General features: G+C 40.3%; 2 protein-coding genes across 2 annotated transcripts; both read left to right on the forward strand.

Annotated features, from left to right (window-relative positions):
* Window positions 1–376: 376 nt before the first annotated feature.
* On the forward strand, window positions 377–9,737 carry crlf1a (cytokine receptor-like factor 1a). Its single transcript, XM_030775374.1, has 8 exons — window positions 377–434; window positions 2,517–2,795; window positions 3,816–3,945; window positions 4,343–4,512; window positions 5,765–5,922; window positions 7,423–7,591; window positions 8,450–8,631; window positions 9,342–9,737. The coding sequence occupies exons 1-8, from the start codon at window positions 377–379 to the stop codon at window positions 9,363–9,365; spliced, it is 1,170 nt and encodes a 389-aa protein (XP_030631234.1). The 3' UTR covers window positions 9,366–9,737.
* Window positions 9,738–12,647: 2,910 nt separating this feature from the next.
* On the forward strand, window positions 12,648–15,584 carry odf3l2a (outer dense fiber of sperm tails 3-like 2a). The gene is made up of 4 exons (XM_030773487.1): window positions 12,648–12,696; window positions 13,841–13,951; window positions 14,621–14,734; window positions 15,097–15,584. The coding sequence occupies exons 1-4, from the start codon at window positions 12,648–12,650 to the stop codon at window positions 15,582–15,584; spliced, it is 762 nt and encodes a 253-aa protein (XP_030629347.1).
* The last annotated feature ends 14 nt before the right edge of the window (window positions 15,585–15,598 follow it).

Consider the following 15,598-nt stretch of genomic DNA (forward strand, 5'->3'; position numbering starts at 1 on the left):
GAAAGAGGCAAAAATGACTTGTACGACTGTGTGGGAAGACATGGGAGGAGCTAGCAAAGTATAAACTTGGATGTGTTTTAGCTGTCGATGGGCTCACTACGATAAACTATGACGAAACTGGACGAAGGGAACAAATGTAACATCAGATTATCTCTAAGTACATTAGATACTCTTTGAAATTGAACATTTCCTATTTGTGTTCTATCCGTAAATTGCCTGTGAACGGCATAGCTAAAGACACTTGCATCAACAGTTCGTGAAGCACTGAGTTTGGGCTTGTTGTGGTCTTTCCTCCCTGCATGCGTGGATAAAATATTGCGAGGAACCATATCATTTTTTCCTAAAGAAAAGAAGCAGAGAGGACACATCTTTTAACATGATAACATTATTGTTTATCATTTTGCTTACTCCCGGCGTGCTGTCGTCCTCGACCCGTAAGTACACGAGTTACATGTGTTACCAAGTCAGTGCATGGTCGGGTATTCTGAAATTTCAGGCACAATTTTTCCCCCATAATTTATTAGATGTGATACTAATTTAGATGTCATTAGTACTTTTAACTAGCAAGCACTTGTGAATCTGAAATTTAAGCTGTAAATCGTTTCAACTTCAATCTCGGATTCGCAATTCTTGACTTAACTAAACTTTGTTGTTCTACCAACACATATGCAATTGGTAACTATGCATTGGTAACGATTAAATTTTGCATTTAATTTCCGTTTGTTCATAGACTAAACTACATTTTGAACAACACTGCGGAATTTAAAATAATCTGAGTTGACCGTTGTATCAGTGCAATAAATAATACTATTGAGAAATTCTCTCAGGGGTCAGAATTTCAACAGGTCAGACGTTAATTCATCTAACACATGTACCAAGGTCCTTTATGAACCGCAACCAAACATTGTCATCATTTCACTTAAGTCCCCAGGAATTCTGCCTTTCCAGGCCGATCCATAGACCATCGTACGAATAGTAAAATGTGTCTTTACATTTGTCGTAAAATTTGAATGATACAAAATTATGCTTTTTTTTTTTTAATTTGTACTATAGATTTAGATCAGATTTAGCGGAAAAAAACGTTCTGTGCCTCCTATTATACTTTCCATTACAGCAACCTTATGTAAATATTTTCTTATATTTTGCAAAAGAATAAGCACTACAAACCAAGATATGCTCATGCAAAAGTCGCATGAGTAATTACGATTTAATAACATAAATAAGAGAGTTTACAGTATACCAATGTTGTCTCCCGACATGACACAAACAGATGAGAGAAAGAGAGTTGAAATAGGGACCAAATATTCAATTAAGTACGACATCATTCGCGTCTATAGTGTAATTTAGGGCTGATCTAAGTGAGTAAAAGAGGGACCGTTATACTGCCTGAAAGCAAATAATGATAGTAGGCTAGTAGTCGTCTATTTATAATATTCTTTTCGTGTTAAACATCACGTAAATGGAAGGAAACACAGACTGACTTTACTGGGCCTCAGCGCAGCATAAACAGATTTTAAAAGAGGGAAAAGCACTAGACCTAAGTACCCTTTTAACACGAGCACGCAGAATGACAACATGAGAAAATGTCTGTAACAGGTTCACATTTGTCATCCTTACAATGGCAGTGGCCTAATCCAGGGTTTAGTATGAGCGGCTGTATATTTGCCTTGCTTTAGAACCCTGCCTCAGTGAGAACTTACCTCATGAGACCTTTTAAAAACAAATGATATTTTGCAACCCATTTCCCATTCAGACACGGAAAATAAATACAGATAATTGCCACCTTAATTAAAATGTTTAAAGTAAAGGCTCTTCTTGAAGGCTTGGATTTTTCTTCAGTGTCTTTGCTTTAGGTGAAACAGTTGCATCGTTAAAATTATTTAAAATGTATTTCAGTGGCCAAATGTGATTCTCTTTATAAGCATGCTTAGTTGCTGAAACAGATTGACTGTAGTTACAGATGACTCTGGATTAATCTGCCAAGAAATTTACTAATAGAACAATTAAAAAAAGTCTCTCTTTTTTGTTTTTGTTCTTTTTTTTCCATGGTGAAAAGACATTAATAAAGAGGCAGTTACAGTGTTGAGTTTAAGCCTCTTTCAATGAACACTACACTTTCAAATTATAGTAGAATTGCCTTTCATTAGTTGTAGATATTAAGTTGTAGATATTAAGGTTCATTACCTAGAGCTGCTGATTTTTCTAAAGGAAACAGGGACATAATCTGTTAATGAATGGCTTTTTTTTTTCTATTTCTCAATCGCCTCTGATTATTCACCCAAGATTTTGAATTCTGCCTTGGTTTTAACAGTTCTAGTCTCAAGACAAGCGTTATTTATGACTTTGGTTCAGCTTTTCAATGTAAACCTAAACTTTGTCAAAGTGTGTTTTGTACTTTTAATTACATCCAGTCCGTTAGGGTCGTTTTTTTTCCCCTCTGCATTGTGCAGTTGAAGCTGCGGCTTGTATATTTGGATTTTTCTTTTTGTCTGATCTGGTGTGTCTAATCCCCTCAGAGGTGGCTACCATCTACCCTCAGGATCCAGCTTTGCTCATCGGCTCAAGCCTAACCGCGACTTGCTCGGTGAATCCTGATCACGGTCTGCACGCAGGCTCACTGTACTGGACGCTGAATGGGAAACGACTGCCCAGCAGTTCCTACAGCGTTCTCAGCCCCACCGTTCTCAGCGTCACGCTTCCCCGTCTCAGCGGTTCACGTCAGCGCTCCGGAGACAACTTAGTGTGCCACAACAGCGCTGGCCACGTACTCGCTGGCTCCTGCCTCTACGTCGGCAGTAAGTAGCTATCCCCTCTCCCAGCATTCAGGATCTGTAAGAATTCAGTATTCAGAACCGAAAATATTTGACAGTGCTTAAATGCAACCTTCAGACATCGAACGCTTGTTGCGCTATTCAGTGTTTTTTGGGTTTTTCCACTCAAGACTTATATAAGCCCCTTAAGATAGCTATCTGTTCCGCTGCTGGGCTTTTAGCACCTGTGTGGTCCATTTTGACCCCCCCCCCCTCCCGAAGTGCACACAAGCTGACATGTAGGACAGAACAAATGCTGTGCATTTGTCAAGAAAGCCGGATCAGCAGTGGCAATATGGAAAATTACAGACATATACGCACACACACTCAGATAGAAAAGTAGAGTTGGAATGGTGTGGGAGCAGGTAAGTGCATTTGGGTGAGAAAGAGGGAGAAAGATAGAGACAAAGACAGACAAAGAGAGAGAGAGAGAGAGTGTGAAACAGAAAGAGGGAAGAGTTACACGGAGAGGAAGAGAGTTAGATGGAGGGAAGTAGGGGGGTGGGGGCTTGGGGTGGGTAGATGCTAGAGTCATGATGAGCATGTCTAAAAGGGCTGTGTTCATCTAAGCAAATCCCTAAATGTCTCTGAAGTCTCATCTGTGAGGGTTTGTTGGGCATAATCACACTCTGACACTTATGCTCATGGTCTTTTGTTCTCAGTTGAATGGAATCTTGGCATGGTTCCTGAAGTTAAACGAGTATGACAGCTGAAAGCACTCATCCGTTGTTGAAAATGTTTAAGTCAAGCCATTATTTTCAGAGGCTCTATGCCACTATGAATATTTTGATAGGACCACTCGTTCAATTACTGCAGCGCGTGTTATATTTGATACATTGTGTTGTGTTTTTACAATGTAAAAGGCATATAATGGCTTGACAAATGTTTTTGTATAGTGTGGGGTAATTTTCCAAGGATAAGGTTCGTTGGAAGTGGATAATTTTCTGCTTTGGTTTTCAGACCTTTCAGTGAAAAGTCATTGTTCTCTGTTTTTTTCCCCTCCAGTGCCTCCTGAGAAACCAGTCAACCTGACCTGCTGGTCCAGGAACACCAAAGATCTCACCTGTAAATGGGCCCCAGGGGGTCAAGGGGAGACATTCATTAAAACCAAATACACACTCAAGTATAAGCTAAGGTCAGTGTCGGATTTACTTAACTTTTAATGTTTGTTCTGTTTCCTGGTTGCCATCATGTTATGACTCTTCAATTTGTCTTGATATGTTACATCAAATGATGTCTGTCACAAGGCACTGATATTAGCCCTGTGACACAAATTAATTCAGTGAATGTTTGTGTGAGGACACACGTACACCTATAGATATAACCTAAGTGGTCTCTCTCTGCAGTCAAGATAAGTTTTCTCTTTATGATTTATTTTATTTTACTTATAATAAGTTTTATGGGATTTAAAGCATATGAAAATTGGAATATTTGGGACGTCTGGGGTGTGATAATTAGGTTATTTAAAAGGATCTCAGATGAGTTGGAAAAGAGACTTAGGAGAGACTCTCCTGTGCTGTTGATACATGTAGGTGGTATGGGCGGGAAAAAGAATGTGAGGACTACAGCGCAGGGCAGCCGTACACATGTTACATCCCACGTGACCTCGCCCTCTTCACCCCCTATGAGATCTGGGTGGAGGCATCCAACCAACTGGGAACTGCCACATCTGATGTCATCTACCTGGATATCCTAGATGTGGGTGAGTGCCTGTGACCTTTGACCTGTTTCCAGGTGCCAGCCCGAGGTTTTTTTTTTTGTTTTTTTTTTTGTAGCGGGTTTTTACTGGAGGAGCCAGCCAGGCAATATGAGAGTGGCCCATTACTCCCAGTAAAGCTGGGTGGAGATGTGACGAATTGCCATGGACCCACCCTTCCTTTTGACAATGTCAGTAACCCCTTTAACTTGCGCTCTCGTGCACGTGTTTACACCAGTGAGAAACCTTACATGTCCTGCTTTTCGTGTGAGAACGGAATTTTACAAGGTCCTCACTAAGCCTAATACCATGAAACCCCTAAGGCTACATTTAAGTGATGCGACTGGAAAGAAAAGAAACCAGGTTTGTAAAGCCCCCCAGCTAGTGTTATTATCTTAGAATTCCGGCCAAGTCAGAGTGCAATATTTTGACTTTAAATCTCAGTTAATACCTAAGAAAATGAATCATACATTTTGAAGACGCGTCATGTGATGTTTTGGAGTGTTTACATCTGGCAAGACATTAAAATGTGTTTAAATTGAATTTGGAGAACTGGAACAAACTTTGAGGCCTCCTACGGTTATGTTCGGATGAAAGGGGAAAGCCCCTTTTGTAATTAACCCTTGCCGTCAGCGTCGTACTCACCACACCTTAAGGAGGGGGCGCGGTAAGGAAGGGAAACGTCAGAATAGGAGAGGAGAGGAAGGTGGGAGCTACATTTCGGATGCCAGGAATATGACTAAACCCCAGCACACCTAGTATTCCACCTACATAGCAACAGAAACAAAGCGCTTTACTGTTTTCTCATTCCAGTGTTATCATTGCCAGCTGATGACTTAGAGCAGAAAGGAGATCTCAGCGGAAGGATGTGCGTAAATCAGTGTACAGCGATTCGACCAAATATGGAAAAAACGAAAAACGAATATTTTACCCTGAAATGTTTGAACTATTTAAACTGACGGCAACATTTTTTTTCTCTAATCGTAGACATTGGCATACATATTAGAAAGAGACAGGTAGAGTGTAATTGAGTAAATCAGTATATCTGTTGTCAAATGGTTTTGGAAGACTGCTCACAACAAACAAGCAACATATTGTCCGTCAAGCTATTCCAGTAATATTTCCCGTAATTTATACTCGAATACACAGGATGTGTGATTTTCACGGTTAAAGAAGGTCCCCATTGAAACCGCGACTCATCTTTTCTCATCTCTGTGACTGTCCTGAGCACATTTTGTCTCTCTTTTGTCTCTTCCAGTGACCACAGACCCGCCGGCTGACGTGCATGTGAGTCGTGTAGGCGAGTTAGAAGATCAGTTGACTGTGCGTTGGGGCACGCCACCAGCCCTCAAAGATTTCCTCTTTCAGGCCAAATACCAGATCCGCTACAGGCTCGAGGACAGCACTGAGTGGAAGGTAGGGTTCTATAACAGTTTGAGAACACAAACAGAATTTAACCCCGCTTCCAGACAGCATGGAAATAATGACGGTTATGGAAATAAAAAGGTCTGGGAAAAAAATATGTTATCAACAATGGCAATTATGTTATTTTGCCTTTCATTTCTGAGCGCCGCTGACATCGTAATATACGAGGTGGATTCGTTTTTGCTTTGTAAAAGTTTCTATTTTATTTAAAAGGTGCCCTAAAAAGTCAGTTCAGCCCTAGTTAAAGAACACTCAGCCTCTCATCTTCTCGTCATGGTGAAGTTCAGCAGTCAAATAAACTTTACTTTTGCCATTCCTCTTTCTGTCATATGGATTCAATCAAAGGCAGGTTCCCTCCAAAGTTGGGCAGAGCTTTAGGTTATGTAAAATACAAACTTGTGTCTATTTTTTTTCCTCCGTGCCTCGTTGTCACTGAGCTCTCAAAGTATTGAGTAATACATGCTATAATTATATGTTACGTTATAATGATCAGTATGTGTTATCCATTATTACATTTTGTAATATGCTCTAAATAAAAAGTATATTTATTGCCTTGTGATCATGTGTTAGTAGTTCACATTTAAACGAAAGAAATCCCTTCACTGGGAATAAAAAATGAGTTCAGCACAATTAGTCTGTTTTGGTCCATGCCTCTCAAACAGATTATGTGACAACCACAAAATATATGCAGTTGTACAAATGGTTTTATTCTTGTACTAAGCTTCAAATTGGATAAGCATAAGAACAGAACTGACAAGGCATAAATTTTTCAAATTAAGTAATGAGCACATCTTCCCCCCCCCCCCCCCCCCCCCCCAATTTGACTGTCAAGTTTTTTTTTTGTTTTTTTTTTTCGCATGTCTGTTGCTAATTGAAATGTAAATGGTCATCATGCAGGGAAAAGCAGAATGAATCAGAATCAATGCAGGAATGGAAAATAATTACAAGAGCCCATGTTTATTATCCAGTCATTGTGGCATTTGACATTCCTGCATTTGAATCAGTCATCTTCATCTGCTCAAGCATGTAGTATTTATGGGCAAATTAGCAGAGGGGTAAACAGTGGGGCTCACTTGGCAGTGTCTGCATGTTGTTGGTGCTGTCTTCGCCTATCCAATTACACAATCTGTAATGAGTAATAGATAACAGATTTCCTCTGGGGGCAGTGCAGAAGCCTGCTGTGTAGAGTAGAGCAAGGAACAGCCAAGAAACCAAGTATGAGCCCACTAGTGTCGGTATCACTTTCCGTCTGGGCCTGATATCTGTGTTGGCTTTTGTCTCAGATACATGTCAGATCCTCTCCCAGGAGCAAGGAGAAATAGACTTTTTTTTTTTTTTAACTCTCCTCTGAGGCCTGTGTGAGCTTGCTTGTAAATTTAAATGTGACTGGCCTCTGTTCCTATGTGTGTGTGAGGGGCCTTAAACAGGCTTGTTTGTGCAATAGGAGGATGCGTAGTGGACTGATGAGATTTGCTCTCTCTTTTCCTCCAGGTCGTTGATGACGTGGGGAATCAGACGTCCTGCAGACTGGCGGGACTCAGGCCGGGCACGGTGTACTTTGTTCAGGTACGCTGTAATCCAGTGGGGATACTGGGCTCGAGGAAGGCTGGCATCTGGAGTGACTGGAGCCACCCGACGGCTGCTTCCACGCCACACAGCGGTAAGGTCACTAACTTATTCACGTAATATAAGACTTCCCCTCATTAAGACAAGACTTGCATTCCAGAGTGCATGGTACATGCAGTGCATGCTCCCAGAACCCTGTGTTCTGCACATATTTGATTTAGCACAGCACTGACACAAGATCAGACTCCCCAACGGACGCGAATTGTTGCAGCGCCGGGAGAAAAGAAATCGTGGCTCTGGATTCAGTGTGAATGAATTGGTAAACGCTGACAAAAAAAAAAATTCGATTTCTTTTCAAAACTGAGCATTGAGCAACAGTCATTCCTTAAAAAAATTTCATAGCTAAGCCATTTATAATTAACGCAGCATCTCCTTGTGGAACTGTAAATGGTTAAACATATGCATCATGAAAACATGTGCTAAAGTAAAAGGGTAAGAGAAAGCAGGTGAATATTTAAACTCAGGCATTGAGACATACATTCTCCACAATAAGCTCGAATGTTTCAAATGTGTCATGCAGTCCATAGCTTAATAAAATACATATTGCAGAGACAATGTGAAGCCCCACAGATGAAACGCATTACCCAACTCGTACATCTATCCATTTTGTGGTTTGCCAAAGTGCTCTAGGGAACTTTTTGATATATTTTTTCTAAGGATTGTTTCTAAAGATTAACAGATTAACTTCTTTGCACATTAACTCTTGGGGAACACGCCACATCTGGAACTAAGACGCATAGTATTTATTTTAAAAAGCTCCGATTTATTTTTATCCAACTTTTTGTTTGGTGTGCAGTGTAAACTGCGGCTGCATATGCATGGTAAACTTAATGTAGGACATGACGAACACTTGTCTATCCGACATTTATGTTTTTCTTTCTTTCCTCCCCAGAGAGGCTGCTGAGTGGCTCATGTGATTCGAAGGCGGGCCAACAGAACTCGACGCTGCGCCGGGACCTGAAGCAGTTTTTTGGCTGGGTGCGTAAACATGCCTATGGCTGCAGCGGTATGAGCATCAAACTTTACGATCAATGGCGTGTCTGGCTGCAGAAATCCCACAAAACACGCAACCAGGTAGGTAAGGAGCTTTTTTTTTTCATCTGCCTTTACTTTTTTTCTCTAGCACCCTGTTAATAAACGTAATTACCCTTTCTACACCCATCTGTGTTTTAGAAATAAATCTATCGCTACTGGCGTCTGTTGTTTGACAGTGGTATTTGTAATGGATTCGCTGGTAGTACTAATGGATGTGCTATTTAGAGCAGATACACGAGTACGATATGTATGGTATTTCAGCTGCATTCAATGTAGAGAAGACGTCTTTTAAATTCCAGAGCCGTTACCTCATTGTAATGACACTGTTATCCTGCCGTGGCCACAACACAAGCATATTTGCATTCACTCATAGCTGTGATGGACACAGCCCTTGGTCCTCTCATATGTTCATTGTGTGCTGTGGTCTGTCTGGTCTCTAATAACACATCCCAAATGATAGCCAGAGGAAAAGAAACATTTTTTCCTAACCCACCTCTCATTTCATAATTATCCAGCTTAGCATGAAATTTCCTGAATGTAAAAAAAAAAAAGAAATACAGTTACAGCACACAATACATAGATTAATACCATATTTTTAATAAAACTATGAATTCCTGTGAATTTTTGGCTCCAGTTAAAATTTATATTTTAATCCTTTCTTATTGTACTGAACATTTTTAAAATGATTTAATTAAAGTAGTTGGCTACTTAGCTGTGATTTTAATCTTCATAATTTTCTCTCCATTCAGGTTCTTCAAGGAGATAAATCATAGCACATCCCCCATGGCAAACAGACGATTTAAATACAACTGCTCCCCACGGAAGAATTCACACTTTCCAGCTGCCTGCTTGGCTCTGTATGACAAATTTCACCTGCAGTTGAATTCAAAGCATTTCAGACAAGGTAACTGAAAAACAGTTAGTATCCAGGGCAAGGCCAAATATGTGCCCACAGTCAAAATGGTAATGCTGTTTCCCTGAACAAGATTGACGGTAACCACAGCAAACATATGGAATATTGTCATGGCAACTCCAAGTCGTCAAGAGTCCTTGCGCAATGTTGGGGAGCAATTCACCAAAGGCCATAGTTTGCACATTTACTCTGAGGATGACAATGCAGAGGCAAAGAACCACTCTTATGACACATGCTCTAAATTTGTATCTGTGACATTTTCAAACCACGTCTTCCATTTGCTATCTATGGCTGACCAGTATGTCCAACTGAGGATACACGTGGACAAGTGGAAAATGTCAACTCTCTCAACAAGGATTTGTTATGCAATGTCAAATCAACTGGAAGTCAAATCCAGTTTTACCATGAATACCTTTTATGGATGTTTCAGTATTAGAATTGTGATTATACCACAAGTTTACATATCGGATTGAACAGGTATACCTCACACAACGTCCTCCAATGTTCCGTGTCTTCCGTAGGGTTAATTTGAAATCTCACCGTTTGGCAAACTTGTCTCGTCTCGTGTTGCTGAAAAAGCTGATTAATGTCAATGTAACAGTGGACCCAAAGGGGCTGTTTCTGAATTTTCCGTTGACCAACCAAATAAAACGGGATGGAAGAGGGAGTTTAGTAACTTACCCTTAAGGAGGATTCTGAATCTGTATGAAAACCTGTCATTTAAAATGTGTAAATCCAGGACAAGTTAGAGGATAAGCTCATGTGGATTCTGCTCTTGGTAGCTCATGAATGGACAGCGATATGTCAGTCACAATCCGGTTCTCTCTCGTGCCATCAAAGGGGTTCCAGTTGGATTCCAGAATAATAACTGTGTTTATAAAATTGAACTCTTTTGGGAAAATGATTATTGTTTATGTATGGAGACACTTTTACGGCTTTTATTTTTGTACTGAATCATATCAGCATATTTAAATGTTTAAAGTTATGTTTCTGACCCTAAGTTATGTGTAGGTAGTTATAATATTATTGACTGAATTTGTTAAAACTGTCATTTTGTTCATAAAAAAAAATCACTTGTCAAAGAAACCTTAAAAGCGTGCATTATTCTTGAAGAGGAACACACTCGTCCAGCGGATGTGTGCATTTCGAGACATTTTATGGCATAGTCGCTTAGATGTTAATAGACGGTAATTAGATGTTAGTTGCTTAGAAGTTAATGCCTAGATGCTTCTTGAAACACTGTTCACTGGCAAACACCCACTTGCCAACCATTTTCAAATCAATTGTGCAGGAGCTCTTAGCTAGACAAAGTAAATCCAGCTTATGATTTTCTACAGGAGAGAAGATTCATGTGTGTGAGAACAGTTGCTCGGTTAATGACCCCTCTCTCTGGCTGGCCTCTTCCACGGTCAGTAATTCACACCTCTGGTTAAGTGACACTCTTGAGGAATAGGAAATAAAAACACTGGTTTCCAGATTCAAAACACGTAACATTCCACCGCTCCCGAATTCCCATGTAACAACACATGTAAATACTCTTTAACACTAATGCATGGTGTGACTCTTAACACATGGTTCTGAGGCACTTTAGTCTTTTTATGCTATTACTTCTCCCTCCTATTACATGTGCTCTTCGCTTTCTATTTATTTTATAGCGGTGTCCTTGTAAAAATCATAATTGTAGTGTAAGCCGCAGTTTTATACCCCCAGACAAATATTTCCTCACGATTTCATTAAGAGTCGTAGTCTCAGAGCGTGACCTCAGAACCTTTCGTTTTTACACAGGTTCTCATGTATTATTTCATCTCTAACAAGTGGACCAACAGATGAGTTCTGTTTCGGTTTGTTTAATGCTCTACTTTATGGATGAGCATTTTCTGATTATAAGTTATTGTTACAGCTGCGTGAGCAGGTAATTAACATGTTCAGGTGCATGTTTCAAAGCGAGTAGAGTATTATTTTCTTTGGCGCCGCAGCAACTGGACCTCAGCTTGGTCTCGTGCCAGGGGTCAGAGCTCTTGTGTTGATCCTTCTTACATGACACACCAGGTCCAGAGTTAGAGCACATTAATGTTTCATTCTGGTTTTCTGGTGAGGACTGCATTCTCTGCTTTCAGTTAGCAACTGACAACTTTCTACGTTTGACGCTTCAAATGTCAGTTACGCCAGTCATACATCCATCAAGAGGTCACGCTTCTTCACCTCAAATGCGTCACAAAGCACTTTCGTTCGCCCAATTTGTTTCTAGTGGACCTGAACAATTAAATCAAACTTAAAGCCCTGATTAATGTTACATCAGACAGAGAAGAAATGTGATACAGGCTATTGTCCGTGGTGAGTAGCAACGCTACGCCCGGCTGAGGAGGTGAGGGGTGGATTGAATGTAATAGAGACTGAATTTAATACAGTCATAAATGGGAAAATGGAAGTAAATAGGGAAGGAAGCTCGTAAGGAGTATGCAGCAGATAAGACTGAATTATTTTTCTTTTTTCCCAGTTAAATCTCTATGCTGAACATTCTCCACTATCTGTTGTATCACCAAATTCCCAGTAGTCTTAATATACTGAAGAGAAGTTATAATGATTTGGAGAGGTAAAACAAGGTGAGAACTCTCAAAGCAGTTCTTACACCACAGACTTTATAATCTAAAAATGAGAAAATTAACTGCTGATTGAACTGATGAAAATTTATGACAATGGGCCATAAACTGTATGCAAAATCATAAACACAGACTCATAGACATTTGTTTTCATTATTGTAATAGATTTCATCGAGGGAAATTAGTTCATGTGTACCATCTTTATATAGGGCTGTCGCCGATCGGAACTGGTTGATCAGATTTTTGTCTCAAAGGTGTCAGAAGGTAGTTTGAATTCATTCAACGTTGTCGGTTGAGCCGTTATACGCAGGGTAGCTGGAACATGCCCTTGCGAAAGCTTTTGGGCATTAAGATGATTTCTAGAATGCACCCATAGCTCGGACACAGATAAGGTTACTTAATGTTGTAAAAGTCATGTATAATTCAGGTTGCAGAGTTCCCCTATGTGTGTGTCACTGAAGCCTTAACCCTTGCTGTAGCTGCATTAGCAGTCCATTTCTCTGTCAGCTTACGAACACGCTCAGGAGGGTGGAGCACTGTCCATGGAAGAGGTGGTAAAAAGACGTCCGATAATCGCTGGCAGGGAAAGGGGTAAGTCTGAGTGTTTCTTTTATTTGAATAGTTTATATGAATCATTTTAAGATGAGTTTCATGGTACACTGCAGTTCACAGCTGTGAGAGACCGTAATATTGTCTCAGGAGATATGAGAAAAACATTGGAACCGCTCTATAATTGGGGTTCTGGTAAGTACAGCGTTAGTACTGAACATAAAAGCGCTGTTAGGGCATGTTTATTATAATACAAGAGCTGTAATAAGTCACAAATAGGAAGTGTATGCAAAGAAATCATTAAACAAGAAATAAGCAAAGAAAGCTTTAAAAAATAATGGGGTAAAGTCAGGCACAGTCGAAGCTTATGAGGAGTTTAATGAATTCAGATGAATAGCTGTTTTATAGCTATGATTCTCAAGGTTTTCTGAACTTTGTGTTGTGCAAGTCAGCCAAATCTAATAATGCTGCCCAGAGATAATTATTTTCATTATTATTTGAAGGCTCTGTTTTAAAATTGCTTATTATTATTATTTCCAACTATGATGTCATGAACTTCCTAAAAATACTTTTCTCTCTTCACAAAATTTGCATTTACCAGCAACTAACGCAAAGACAGTGTAGGATGTTCCCTCTGTGTAATGCTCTCATGATTACACGATTTTATTTATTCTTTATAATATTTAATCTACTATTTATCTTATATTTATACTATCTTCCTATTTGCTTTAAAGTTACCCAGTGTATGAATGTGTGCATGTATTCTTGCATGTATTGTGTGTGTGTGTGTGTGTGTGCGCGTGTGTGTGTGTGCGTGCGTGCGTGTGCGCGCGTGTGTGTGAGCACATTTGTCCCACGTGGCTAATGCCTCTTCGTAAAAGCTTATTTAGGTGAAATATGTTATGTAAGACAATGTGTCAGGGATGTCTAGACATAAATGTTTTGTTTGCATTTTTTTCTGTCATCCTGAGTAAGGTAGGCTGTTCCCTTTCCTTGTTCTAGAAATCCCTCAATACAAAGTGAAAATGTGTCCCAGTAAATATTTAAGAGCTGTTGGCCTTAGAGCTTTTGAATTTATCTATCCGTATATATATATATGTGTATGTGTGTGTGTGTGTGTGTGTTTTATGTTATTTGCCTTCTTGGGTGTAATTTTAATTTTTTTTTTCCCTCAACATGCCAACAGGGCCTGGACCTGGGCGCTATGCTCTTCCTCCAACCATTGGTTATATAAACCATGACTATACAAAGCCCAGCAGTCCTGCCTACTCCTTCCATAGCCGCATGAGCAGTAACAGTGAGTATGTCATACATACAAACAGTAACAGTGAGTATGTCCTACATATAAACAGTAACAGTGAGTATGTCCTACATATAAACAGTAACAGTGAGTATGTCATATATATTTGAACAGTAAGAGTGAGTATGTCATACATATAAACAGTAACAGTGAGTATGTTGTACATATAAACAGTAACAGTGAGTATGTAGTATGTATAAACAGTAACAGTGAGTGACCTCATACTGGGGGATATAATTGGCAGTCAGGCTGTACTTTATTCTGGCAGGTTTGAAGCTCTCTAACTCTACTTTCATACATATGTCTAAGAGCCAAGTCTATGAACCCACTACATTATATATCCAAAGACTCCAAAAAAAAAATTATGTGCACAGTTTTTCTCCCTCTGAGGTTTTATCTCTCTATTGATGCATGCATACATACATACATACCTGAACACATATGCACATGATATACATCAATATCTGTTTTTGTGAACTAGAGTGGAGAAAGTTGAGCATCTCCAGAAACCCATAAGCATATATACACACACACACACACACACACACACACACACACACACACACACACACACACACATATATATATATATATATATATATATATACATATACATATATATTATCATTGATGGTTTCTTATGCATGGTGCTTTTGTGCTCTGTAGTGGTTTCTGTGGATTCCAGCCCTGGTCCTCAGTATCACATTGATGCCAAAATGACCCGCTTTGGCAGAGATGGCACACCTTCTTATTCAATGCTGGGCAGAAAGAAGCGTACGCGTAAGTATTTACTGCAATCAGCTTCACTCGGCCTCTGGATTTATGGAAGTTTTTTTTTTCTCCAGGAACTGATTGTTTTGTTCTCATCTTAGAGTGTTAAGCATCTGGCCACAAGCACACCAGATTTAGTGTCATTAGGAGTTTAACCTCTGTTAAGAGAAAGGGGTGTCACAGTCCAAACGAAACTGTTCCTGAATCCTAGCCCAAACCAAGCTTAATAATGAACGACAGACCAGTAATATAATAGCCAACTGTTCCGTGTGATTCACCAGAGCCAGAGCATTAAAATTCATACTCAGTGAAACTGGCTATGAGCCTCGTTTCTCGCTGTCACCATAGTTCGTTTACTGTGTTCGTCCTAGATGACACCTTCCAGACCCCAGGTCCAGGAGCCTATAGCCCTGAGAGAGCTCCTCCCCTAAACCATCATATCAGACCCCCCTCCTACACCATGGCTTTCCGCACACGTTACCGCTCCTTGGACGCTGTGCCTGCACCCAGCAAATACAGCCTTCCTGTGCTCCTGGGCCCCCAAGTGCCCAACAAACCATCCAGTGCCAGCTATTCGATGTCAGGCCGGAGGAAGTCCGGGGGACCGTCCGAGGACCTGTCGATGACGCCGGGGCCCGGTCGATACAACAGCACGGACCCAAACGTGTATTTGAGTCGACAGCCATCTTTCTCTATTCAAAGCCGCCACACCGTCCCCTCAGACGTCACACGCAAACCCGGCCCAGGCACCCACAGTCCAGAGAAAGTCACAGCGCACCTTCCCCGACCACCATCCTACTCCCTGGGCATCAGACACTCTGAGTTTGTGACTCCTCTGGTTATCGATGTGTCAGATTGACAGATGTTCAAAAA

Source organism: Chanos chanos, chromosome 5 (genome assembly GCF_902362185.1).
Source record: "Chanos chanos chromosome 5, fChaCha1.1, whole genome shotgun sequence".
In the NCBI taxonomy this organism is placed as follows: Eukaryota; Metazoa; Chordata; class Actinopteri; order Gonorynchiformes; family Chanidae; genus Chanos; species Chanos chanos.

What these genes read in the sequence shown, in the direction of transcription:
- crlf1a (XM_030775374.1), top strand. Translation starts at nt 377, where the DNA reads ATGATAACATTATTGTTTATCATTTTGCTTACTCCCGGCGTGCTGTCG. An exon ending in CGTGCTGTCGTCCTCGACCC is followed by an intron (nt 435 to 2,516) that starts GTAAGTACACGA and finishes TAATCCCCTCAG; the next exon opens with AGGTGGCTACCATCTACCCT. An exon ending in CTCCTGCCTCTACGTCGGCA is followed by an intron (nt 2,796 to 3,815) that starts GTAAGTAGCTAT and finishes TTTCCCCTCCAG; the next exon opens with TGCCTCCTGAGAAACCAGTC.
- odf3l2a (XM_030773487.1), top strand. Translation starts at nt 12,648, where the DNA reads ATGGAAGAGGTGGTAAAAAGACGTCCGATAATCGCTGGCAGGGAAAGG. An exon ending in AATCGCTGGCAGGGAAAGGG is followed by an intron (nt 12,697 to 13,840) that starts GTAAGTCTGAGT and finishes ACATGCCAACAG; the next exon opens with GGCCTGGACCTGGGCGCTAT. An exon ending in TAGCCGCATGAGCAGTAACA is followed by an intron (nt 13,952 to 14,620) that starts GTGAGTATGTCA and finishes TGTGCTCTGTAG; the next exon opens with TGGTTTCTGTGGATTCCAGC.